The sequence below is a fragment of the Alnus glutinosa genome, chromosome 9 (genome assembly GCF_958979055.1).
Source record: "Alnus glutinosa chromosome 9, dhAlnGlut1.1, whole genome shotgun sequence".
In the NCBI taxonomy this organism is placed as follows: Eukaryota; Viridiplantae; Streptophyta; class Magnoliopsida; order Fagales; family Betulaceae; genus Alnus; species Alnus glutinosa.
The window spans coordinates 392962-405919 of record NC_084894.1 but is presented as its reverse complement, the minus strand read 5'-3'; the positions used below and the strand labels follow the sequence as shown (position 1 = coordinate 405919).

General features: G+C 34.3%; 1 protein-coding gene across 1 annotated transcript; it reads right to left on the bottom strand.

Annotated features, from left to right (window-relative positions):
* Positions 1-1195: 1195 nt before the first annotated feature.
* On the bottom strand, positions 1196-1960 carry LOC133878517 (arabinogalactan protein 13-like). Its single transcript, XM_062317078.1, has one exon. It carries the CDS (start codon positions 1821-1823, stop codon positions 1641-1643), a length of 183 nt encoding a protein of 60 aa, XP_062173062.1. The 5' UTR covers positions 1824-1960; the 3' UTR covers positions 1196-1640.
* Positions 1961-12958: the final 10998 nt, after the last annotated feature.

The following is a 12958-nucleotide window of genomic DNA, read 5'->3' as shown; positions in this document are numbered from 1 at the left end:
CAGAGAAATTGCAGCATATAATTCCCTTCAAAATAGCATATTAGGAGGGAACCAAAGAGAGAAAATTATAATCTCAATGGTATGCAATTCCTCAATACTTCAATTATTGTATAAGCTCAACAGTTTTCAACACTGTTTGTTTATATTTTTGTTTTTTGTTCTCAATATAAATACATTAATAAACAACTCAAAACACAAAACACTCATCAAAGTACAAAAACAGTTTTCACATTTATGTCACTTTATAACATTTTGTTACAATTGAACACTCAAAAAAGTTGCCATCACCTGAATAATTCTCTCCATGTCCATTCCTCAAAGAATGTCTTCCCACGTGGTTAGGGTTCATCACAACCACAATTTTGAGTCATTATTAATTCCTCAAAAGAAGCTAAAAAATAAACATACTATATGCAGATCTGACCCATTTCGAAATTTCATCTGGGGCCATCCAATTAAGACAGCCATGGCTACTTAGAAGCATCCTAGAACTAAAATTAGACTTGAGATTCAAACCCCTCTGAAGTTGGTAATGGTTAAACTCATTCAGTCCCAAGTCCACAGGGAAACCAAGATACAAAGCCACAAAATTGACTTTCCATTTCACACAAATTCAATAACTGGCCAGAAAAATATAACTTCCACTGTAGTTCCATTCTCTTCCACAACTTCAAAGACAAAGTTACGATCCTAAGTATCTTATGTGGTTGTACAATCCTAACCATGCGTATATAAGTTTTGAAAAACCCTTTTCTTGCAAGCCAATTTTCAAGCTTGTATCAATAAAACCAGACTAAGAACCCTCTTTTAAATGCTTCAGATATACTTCCTGTTGCTTTGTTATTCAAAAGTTTGCTTTTAGACTCCACCAAGAACCCTCTTTTTTGAATTATGAATTCACATGACTCTGGCTATGCCATGCCATCAATGCCAGCAAATGTAGGCCCTACAGCCACTGTCCATCATCATAGCCACACAAAATCCGTTAGGTTCGGCCAAGCTACAGCTCATAACTAACTCTTACCACCCACCTTCCCAACAATGAAGCTAGCTTCTTCTATCTTCTTCTTTTTTCTTTCTTTCTTTTTTTTTTTTTTTGCTCTCCTGAGTCCCTATCAAATCCTCCACCAAGGCAACAGTCCAATAATGTGATTATTAATACAATAACAGCTTAAAATTTTGCAGAAATGTAATGTACAAGAATAGAATTTTATTACATCAAATGGATCACAGATACAAATGAGAAGACATAATGAAGGAGTACAAGAAAGAGGCCAAAACCAACCATCCACCACCAATCATAACATTCATCCCCGTGATCTCCTTATTAGCCTAAATCTAACCCATATAAAAAAAAGAAATACACGATTAAATAAAATTATTTTACAGTACCAAAAAAACACATCAATCACAATCAAACAAATCACAACATTACATGATCAAGATCAACAACAATTAAATTAACCAGAACCTCCCAAAAATAATGAAAAAAAAAATCCCAACCCATTTCCCTTCTCTCTCCCATAGTCATGAAAAGCTCGAAGACATGTGACTTAGAGAAGAAGATAAATGGGTCGAAAGAGAAATGAACCATAACGCTTTCTATATCTATGTGGGTCATTGGAGTTGACCACTATAGCTCAGAAGAACATCCCAAAAGCCAGGGCTGCAAGAGACGCAAGGAAAGTGGGCACAAAAATGGCAGCATCAGATGTTGGGCCTGGCGCTGGAGCATCAGCTGCAGCAGCTTTTTGCACAGAAGAGATGGCCATCAACGCCACCATCAACAGGGCTACAAAGAGCTTCACCTTCATTGCCTCCATTTCTCTGAATGATAGGACAAAGATAGTTCCTTTTAGTTCTTAGAGAGAGAAAGAAGCTCCAAACTTCCCTCTTTGAAGATGGGTTTTCTTTTGGCAACAGAGGAATGGTAGAGAGGCAATGTAAGCCTTTGACGGTGGCTGTGGGTATTTATAAACCAGAGAGAGAGAGAGAGAGAGAGAGAGAGAGAGAGAGAGAATGTGAACGTTGGAGGTGACACTGTACAGGGTGGCTCTACAATCGTTGTCATACAGCTGTAAAAAATTGCCTATATGGGTCCCGACCTTTTGCTGTCCTTCTTAACTACTGTTTTGGCATTTCTATATGGAGTATTTCTTACTTCTAATTAGGACTTTAGTCTTATTTAATTCCCCTCCCTCTCTCCTTTGAATAGACTTGTTAATTTTCTTACACGAGTAAATTCGATAAAAATTTAATACAAAATTAATGAATTAAAATTAAAATATTTGATTTGTTTAATTAAATAAGCTAGATTAAGGTTAACCTATACATATTATACACCTGTCTTAATATAACTTGAACCTGACACGCGATGTCAGGGTTGGCAATTTTTGATTTGACCCGCAAACCCAACATAAACTTACCATAAAATTAACTAGTTAAGATCGAGAGATCTGACCCGTTTAATTAAATTGGTCGAATTAAAGTTAACGTATATAGTCTTATAACTACGTTCAAACGCAACTCAAATCCAACGAGTTAACAATAATTGGTTTCCATGCTTGTGAACAATTACCGATTGGTGGAAATGATTTTGGTTTCTTGTTTGGTAGGAAAAGGAGACGTGATAGAGTTGTTTTTCAGCTTCTTTTTAGGCGGGACTTGGGGGGTTAATGTATGTTAGAGCTTTCCAGGTTTGTTGAACAGTCTGTGCCAGAAAGAACATGGGGGCCATGATTTCTTGATTTTCATCAATTATGCCCCTAAAATAATTGCCAACGGTTATAATCATTATTATTGTCATATTCTCAATGTCCAAATGAAAAGTCAGGTTTCAACCTCCAAAGGCAGCCCCATTTATTGGAAATTTTAAATTAATTTAGCTAGAATATGTTTGGTAATAGTTTTAAAATTTATTTATTATTATTATTATTTGATATATATATATATATATATATATATATATATATATATATATATATAAGCTTGATAAGTGCTTGTTGGTGGAGTACACATGCATTTGAAAAGTATCCTAATGTTTTACATTATTAGTGATTTTAAGAAGAAAAAAAAATGATTTTAATTTTGAAAACAGAAACTTAAGAAACTCTTTTTTTTTTTAACAAAAGTCGATCCATTGCCTGTTTGAAAGTACCACATCAATAAAATGAGACTACAATGAAATAAAAGTACGATTTTCATCATTTTCCCTCAAAATTTACACGGAAAAGACGAGGGCAGGAAAGACTTCAATCTTGACCTATATTGTAAAATCTTCTGCAATGCAATCCTGTTTAGCTTGAAGTTGAAGGAACATAACAAAGATATCAAAGTAGAGAGCAGGAGTCAAAGTAGCAAATCGCATGTCTTGTTCATTAAAAAAGAGTGCTCATGCCTTGTGAAAGTGACCAACTACCAAAAAAATGAAAAAAAAATTGAAACCTACTCTACTTGATTGCATTTTCTTTTACTAACATTAGGTAGTGAATCTCACTGTCAATTTATTTTTTCAAGGTCACAGGAGTTGTTGTTGTCGTTGTGTACTTGTGTGTGTTAATCTTGACAATAACAAGTTGTTCTTATTTGGTTGATGCCAGTTTAGTATCTAAGTTGACGTCAACTATACACTCAAGAAACTATATGAGTTGGGTTTTCATTTAGAATCCAAATGAAAAGAAAATGACAGCTGTTTTGAGTTACAGTAGTCAATTTTTGACACGACTCGCGCACTTAATACGAAATTAGCAAGTTAGTTAAGGTTGAAGGGTCGATCTGACCCGTTTAATTAAACGGGTCGGATTAAGGTTGATCTATATAGTCTAAGAATATCTTAACATGACATAATTTGAGTGCACTTGCATATTCATGTGTACTATTGAATGAAAAAAGATTTGGTGCCATAACTACTATGTGATCGAGCAGCTCTATAGAGAGGAGATGCAGGGCTCACCTACTTTTAGGTTGTTTCGAGTTGGTGAACTCCACACTCCAGGCAACCGGGGGAAGGGGGATGGTGGTAGGCCTCGTACCCCTTCTCTGATGAACTTCCCAAATTGCATGCAATACAGACAAAAAGATAACCTCTCTTAATAAATTGGTTTATGTTTTTTTTATTCTCCTCGTTATTTTAAGATCCAATTATTGCACGACAGACTAAGTTTATGAAGTGTTATAAGACAATGAAATCAACCAAATGTTTTGATAAATAATAATAATAGTAATAATCTATCATTTGTTATTTAAATCAATCCAGCTAAGGCCAAAGAGCGCGCAAGTCATAACTTTATTGGCAATATGTGGTTACTTACTATATTAGTCATGTCCATTTATGGTAAACCCCAAGTGATTAACATCGTTGATGTGATAAATGCCACATCGGTTAGTGACCGACGTGATAACTATTACATGAATTATCTTGTTAGTTATAAGGAGACCATTTAATTTAATTTGTAGTATTCTAGGTAATTTATGATTTGCATTATTTGTATTTGTATGTCCACAAATATCAAACAGAAATTAATTAAGCTAAAAGTTCAAAGTAATGTGGCAGTCATTTGTCATGCATACACACTTGAACCCTTGGTGCATCTACAAGTAGGGCATATATGCTTCATTTTCTGCTTTCCCAACAATAATTGACCGTTGTGAAAAGTCGAATCTTCCCAGAAATTGCTTGATTGTTTGACCCCCTATTGCTTTTAGACCATGGATCGATCATCGAGGCTGAGTGACACAAGCAAAGACTCTTCATGAAAAGAAGGTAACATTTTGAAATAAAGCATCCCAAACTGGATCCCGTTATGCTTTTATATAACAATATAACCACAATTTATATAGAAAAACTAGCTACCTCCATGGTATTTAACCAGACTGAAATATAATATATATATATATATATGTGTGTGTGTGTGTGTTCGTTTATTTTCCTTTCTCCTCTGTGTTGAAAATAATTTTGATGATGCAAAATATTCTTGCATGATTAATATTGTGGATCTCATTAATGCCCTTATCGATAGGGTTGAGTCAGGTTTTGGCACAACCGGGTTTGAGGGAGCATTTGCACATTGAGCAAGTGGGCAAGTACTATAATGGCGTGCTACAATAGTCACGTCCAGGTAGAGTAGCTAATTTAGTCGCCAATTCCTACAATTTTTTTAATTAGAAAAAAAAAAATGAGAACATCTTCAAGTCCTACTATTTTGACGATCCCATAATTGAGTAAGAATAGAAGCCAAACTCACTCCTGTCAACAAATCAGGCCGAATCCCTATTAAAAAAGAAAAAAAAAATCTTATTGAAAAGTCCAAGTGCAGTAATTGGATCATCATTCTGCTCATACGCACCAATAATTATTGAGTTTCATGAAATTAACCACATCTCTCACCTCAACCTCAGAATTAAAAATCATTTGTACATGCCCCAAATTCCAATCGACCAAATTTGAATGCTGATTTAGAAACAATGGAGAGGGTGTTGTTACCGTACACAAAAATAATTAATAATACGGAATTGAAAAGAAAAAGAAAATTGAGACAGATTTACGTGATTTGACAATATGCATACATCCACAAGAATGCAACAATATATATTTCACTATATGATCTAAAGTTACATCATAACATATATATATATGAGTCTGAACCTAGTTCAAGTAAGAACTATTGCTCTTGCAGTAGCAATAAGTTTGAGTCGGGTCCTGACATAAGTTTTGGTTGTAATGACACCTGTTGTAAAACAATTAGTGTTATGACCAAAGAAGAAGAGCAAGAAGAATTGCTTCTTGATTTTATAAGTAAAATTGAGAATCCTGAGTTAAAAAGACAATACTTGGAAAAGTTAAGAAAACTTCTTACAAAAATAGAGGTAATTAAGTCTAAAAGTCTTGAAATAAATTTAAGCAACACGCTCAAAAGATTTGATAAACCAAATGAACAAATCACAATAAAAGATTTACAACTTGAAGTTAATCGAATTAAGTTTGAGATTATGATACTTAAGGAAGAAAATCAAAAGTTAAAACAGGATGTTAATCTCTTGAAAATTGAGCACAAACTTAAGTCAGCCCCTAGCAGTCCTAATGATAGCGAAGCTGAACCTAAGCCTAAGCCTGAAGACACCCCACAATTTGAAGAAAATTGTCTAAGTATAATTAACCAAATCCATATTAAAAAATGGTATTCAAAGGTTAAGATTAAGATTCAAGATTTTGAGTTATCTGTAGTTGTACTGATTGATACAGGTGCAGATCTGAATTGTATACAAGAAGGACTAGTTCCTACAAAGTATTACAATAAGACAAAAGAAACTTTGCGTTCTGCTAATGGTAGCAAGATGCAAATTACTTTTGAAATAAGTAAAACCCATGTTTGTCAAGATAATGTTTGTTTCAAAACATCATTTGTCTTAGTTAAGAATATGATTGACAAAGTCATATTAGGTTTGCCTTTCATTACTCTGTTATATCCTTTTACAACAGACCATGATGGTTTAACTACTTATCCCATGGATGAAAAAGTTAAGTTTAAATTCCTGGCAAAACCAGAACTAAGTCAATTGAATGCTTACAAAAACACTTCAATCTCTAAGTCTGTTAACCTAGTCAAGTCAAAAGCCCAACAGATTGAGTTTTTACAAGAAGAAATTAAGGTTAAAAGAATTGAAGGACAATTAAGTCAAAAAGTTCTTCAACAAAAGATTCAACTCTTTGAAGACAAGATCAAAAGTGAAGTATGTTTTGATCCTCCTACTGCCTTTTGGCATAGGAAGAAGCACACGGTAAGCATTCATTATGTCAAAGATTTTGACGAAGGAAAAATCACCACTAAGGCCAGACTCATTCAGATGAGTCAAGAGACTATGGAATTCTGCCGTAACGAAATAGAAAATCTATTACGCAAAGGCATAATCCGTAAAAGTAAGTCCCATTGGTCTTGTTCAGCCTTTTATGTTCAGAAGAATACTGAACTAGAAAGATGAGCCCCGAGGTTGGTTATCAACTACAAGCCCCTCAACAAAGTCTTGGAATGGATCAGATATCCAATTCCAAATAAGAGAGACATAATCAATAGGTTAAGTAGATCAATGATCTTCTCTAAGTTTGATATGAAAAGTGGATTCTGGCAAATCCAAATTCATGAGAAGGATAAGTATAAGACAGCTTTTGTCACGCCCTTCGGACAATACGAATGGAACGTAATGCCCTTTGGTCTTAAGAATGCTCCAAGTGAGTTCCAGAAAATCATGAATGATATTCTCAGCCCCCTGAGCAAATATATATATATATATGAAAACCCTACTGTATAGACGGACATATTATGGAAAACTCCAAAATCCCAGTTCGCTCTGACAACTGGTCACTATACTGGTATATTTATATTATTCTCTATGCCTGAAAGAATATGAGCTACTTGTTATTCCAACATAGGGACTGGATTATAAAATTAAAAAATAAATGGTACTCCACAATACAAACCGCAATTTATATAGAAAAAAGAGAGGAAAAGAAGAAGAATATCGGTGTATTTAACACCGAAGCACTCGTAATTCTTTATTTTCTTTCCTCTCTATCTTGCTTCCGCTTTTATTCTCGTATTTTAGATTTCTAAACAAACCTATATATCTCAACAATTATAATCAGTTGCGTTTTGAGTACGTGCAATAAAGTGCATGTAGAGAAAGAGTACTACTCATCGTTCATTTATATAACCAAAAGGAGAAGCGACATAAATAAATAAATAAAGGGGAAAAAAAGAGGAGAAGAAGAAAAAACCAATAATGGACTATGATTAAACTTCAAAAGCTAATTAATCTATAAATAAGGGTGATAAATTGATAATCAATCCAGTCAACACGGGAGAAAAACGCAACCCAATTCCCACCCGGCCACCGTATATAGGAATTTAGAAAGCACCCTAGCTAGCTAGCTAGCCATCAAATATTTGATTATATATGCATGTATTAAAATGTTTATATATCGAAACAAGATTCTATTCAAATGAGACTTAATTTGTGTAGGTGGTTGAGTTAATAATTAAGAAAGACTTTACGCAGGATATATGGGTCAAGAACAACATAGAGTAATGATACATCTCAATGTTAATTAATGTGATAACGGTTGGGTCTCACTGATGTGAGCTTTATGATGGAATGGGCGAATAATGGAGGAATATAAAAATGAAAGGAAAATTGATAATGAATTCTAATTAATGGCCGAAAACAGACCCCAATTGAATTCAATTAAGGCTGAAATCAAATTACAAGACAAAAGTTTATATTAATTTTTTTCTTCCTTTCTCATTAACGACCAAATGGTCTTTAAATAAAAATACAAGTAGATAATACCTAGAGTGATAATACTTAAAGCTCAAATAAGTTCTAATCCTAATAAGTTAGAATTTTATTCCAACTCAACTATTAATCCTATCTAACTCTTTATCCCTATCACTCACCACCATAATTAAGAAAGGAATCATGCATAACTCACAATATTCTCTAGAAATTAAACAATGGAGTGCATCAATATTTATAGACCACCTACGCGTTGGACTTGAACTCTCAAATAAAATATAGTTGGACTTGAATGTTTTTTTTTTTTTTTTTTTTTTTTTAACCAAGTAGTCATTTTTCATTGAGAAAACATAACAAACACCTGAAGGGATTAATAGAAAATAGGGGCAATAGCCTCCTTACAAACATTGTCAGAAAGGAAATATGGAACTTCTTCCAACCAAATAGTATCTCTAGCTTGAGTAGAAGTTGCTTTAGCTAGCATGTGTACTATCGAATTAGCTTTACTTCTCACACGAGACACTCTAAAGGACAGAAATAATAACACTTGTTCTTTGAATCCCTTTATAAAATGTCTAAATTTGCTCTAATTGGGAAGATCCGTGGAAATCGTTGTGACTATTTACATGGCGTCGCCTTCCAAAACAAAATCAAACAAACCAATCTCCTTGCAAACAATAGCGCTTGTAGTGCGCGCTGCTCATACCTCCGCCATAGTCGGATCCATACTAATGACTTGGGTATATGCCCCGATTAGGTCCAATCGAACAAATTTGAATGCTGATTTAGAAACAATTAATGGAGAGGGTGTTGTTACCATACACAAAAAGAATTAATAATACGGAATTGAAAAGAGAGAAAGAGAAAATTGAAACATAAATTTACGTAATTTGACAATGTGTATACGTCCACAAAAATGCTGACTCGGTTGCACTTTGTATGTGATTCCCCACGACTCCAAAGGCATCCAAAGAAATTAGGTCGGTGTTTGTTTTGATCTTGAAAAAAATTTGGGGAAAAGAAATAATTTGGGAGAGTAATTTGGAGCGTTGTTGGGCGATGTTGGGGACGGCTAGGATTGTTTTGAGGAGAGTGACACAGATAGCAATTCTTGGCACCAAGAATATATCGACTGGTTTTTAAATTTTTCCCAGACGGTTTGGTTAAAAACCGTCCAAACATGAAAATTTCAAGATCTAGGCCTTTTGTTTTAAAAAGAAGAAAACAGGGAAAAAAAAAAAAAAAGACGGTTTCATCGAAACTGTCTGTAAATTTACAAATGTTTTTTTTTCAAACTGTCTAGAAATGTACAGACGTTTTTATTAAAACCGTTTGGAAATTTACATTTTCAGACGGTTTAGTTTACACCGTCTGTAAAAAAAAAAAATTATAAATGGTTTTAAAAACCGTCTAGAAAAAAAACCGTCAATAATTAGGGTTTTATTTTTTGTAGTGTCCGACCAAATAGTATATCTAGCTTGAGTGGAAGTTGCTTTAGCTAGCATGTGTACTGCCAAATTAGCTTTCCTTCTCACATGAGACACTCTAAAGGACCGGATCATAATAACACTTGTTCTTTGATTCCCTTTATGAAATGTCTAAATCTGCTCTAATTGGAAAGATATGTGGAAATCGCTGTGACTATTTGCATGACGTCGCCTTCCAAAATGATATCAAACAAACCAATCTCCCTGCTAAACGAATAGCACCTGTAGTGTTGCCCATGCCTCCGCCATAGTCGGACCCATACTAATGACATGGGTACGTAGTGCTTCGAGCCACAAAAACTTTTCCATCAAAATCATCCCAGCAGCTTGCATACCCCTTCGCTTTATTGAGGGTACGTAGCATCCCAGTTGACTTTAACTACTCCTTGAGGAGGCATATATTATCCACAAAACCAATGAGGTCCTTTGGTGCATTATCATACCTTCCGTATCACGCAGATTAACACTTTTGAACTCCTCGATCCAAAGAAGTGATTGCTTCTCGGATTACTTTCTTGAGGGAGCTGAAAGCTCCACCATGCACCACTAATAAAACACACGTACGTAATGATAAGGAAAATAAAAACCCTAATATATAACAATAATATACTGATCGATCCTAAATTAATCTTGGTTGTAGAATCGATTCTGCATCAGACTCTTTCATGAGCAAAATCAATGATAATGCTTATCAAGCGTGTTGCATGAATAATTCTTAAACACTTAATGGAATAGATTGTTTAATTAGGTTATCAAGAAATCTAAACCTTTCACAAAAGCAAAGTTTGAGATAATTTTATGCTTTTTATTTTTTATTTTTTATTGTTGTTATCAAGCGCAATTTTTATTAAACTAACAATTTAAGCACGATGCTCAACAGATATAATATCATAAATACAATGGAAAACTTCCCCGATCAAGAAAACATTGATCATCACTTAGTGATAATGATTACTTTACGAGACGGTGAGCCACACCATTTAAATTTCGTCTAACGTGATTAATTAATTAACCTTCCACTTTTGCAGACAATTCAATATCCCTCGCGTTAGACGGCCATATGATCTCCTCAAATTTCTCCCATCTTTTTCCAAAGCCTGCAACACTTAAAGACCATCACCTTCCAAAACCAACCTATAGAATCCCAATTCATGACTGACTAAAATTTGCTGCCCTTAGTGCCGCTGTTGCTTTTGCAATATCCAATGCTATGATGTAAAATTTTGGTTCTGATAACGTTGTCATCATCTCTCGCCCATACTGTTTTTAATTATAACAGTAATGCACATCTTTTTATTTTTATTCACAGCCGCATCCCAATTAACTTTAACAAAATCATCCACAGGGACTTGCCAGCGGAACTCCCTATTCCGCTCCCTATTCTGCATTATCCACTACTTTTTTCCTTTTTCTTTTTTTTGGAATATTTCCTAGCCGTTTGAAAAGCCGCCAATGACTCTTGAGCATTGTTTAACATTGTTAGATAAGGGCTAATCGGTTTCCCATATACCAGTCCATTCCAACGTAGACACTGTTAGATTCAGCCTTCTCTAATTTTTCAGAACAATTGCTCTTCTATAAACCCTAGATCTCCCTTTTCTTCTTGAATTAGAAAGATAGCAACATTATTATTGTGTCAAAAAATTATTGGGCCAGGCCATTTATTTTGTCCATTTCTAAATATTCTTAGATGTTTGTACTGTAGTATTTGTTGGGTGATCACTCTCTCCTTTTGTACTTTCCTTCCTTTTATTAATGAATTTTTCACGAACTCATAAGCCAAAATAATAATAATAATAATATTCAAGCACAAATCAAAACAGATTGAATTAGTTTCTTCTTCGCCCACTCTGTACTCAATATAATCGCGAACTATACTTGAAAATGAACTATAGAAATAACTATTTTATTCTAAAGGTTTATCCCACGTTTCAAACATGTCATTAAACGTTGTTATGTATAAAAAATATGATACGTTTACAACCTTAGTATAACTCATGTACAACTCTAACAATTTTCTTTCAAATTAATTAGCTAGTGGATCTGGTTTCCTATATGTGGATTCTAAATACCCAATGATTAATTTTTTTTCTTCTTTAAAAAAAAATGTTATAAGTATACAAGAGTTGTACAGAAGTTGTAAACGCATCATATTTCTAAGTGCAAACAAATATATTATTGGTAATTAAACCTACATGGGCCCCTAGGATGTCCCAAGTTCAAAATCCATTGATTCCCAATCAATGCTTGGAATGAGAGCATGGGCTGGGCCCATTTCGCTTGCACTTTTCAGCTTTGGGCCAAGTTGGACTGCTCCAACTCCCAGTGTAATTCAACTTCCCAATATGATGAACACGTGTCAAAGTCAAAGAAAGAATGATTGTGTTGCTCTCTCAATATAAGATCAATCTACTCTTTGTAATTCCAACTTTAGTTTGATTTTCTGTACCAACTACCAAGCATGTCCAAACAAAAAATCACCATTATTGATATCATTAAAATTCGAATCCTTGAGGTGATACCATTGTAGAATCCCCACCACAACTTAAGCTTTTTTTATGGGTATTAGAGGCAATGATTCATGTGAAAAAGACATTCAAACTCTACTGGTTTGGACAAAATTTTTGGATAGCGAGCTACTGATCGACCACAAGAGAATTTAGATGTCATTTCGCATGAATTGCTCGTATTGCATATAATACAAACAACTCATTACACCAAACTCATAATTCAAGCTCTACCATTACAAGTCCGACCTTGTTTAGTCATCACAATTCAAGCTTTTTGATTGGTATTAGAGGCAATGATTTATGTGCGAAGGCAGTCGAATGCTACTTCTTTAGACGGGTGTATAGATAGCGAGCTATTGTTCGAACAAAATAAAATTCGAATATACGTTCACATGAGTAGCTCGAATTGCATACAATAAGAACCTCGTTGAACCCAATTCAAATTGTAAGCTTTTATAACTTTTGCATATAAATTCAATAATAAATTTAAAAATGAGATGGTAAAAAAAAATATTTATACCATTTTTCCTTAACAACTTGGGGGCAGAGGATTAGGGTATTAGCAGAGCATATTACCACAGACGCGCAGTCCTTGAATCGATGAGATGGGCATTGTCACGTGCTCTTTATAAGACCTAAAGGAGGAGACCCCAATCCAAAAGCAAATCCTCT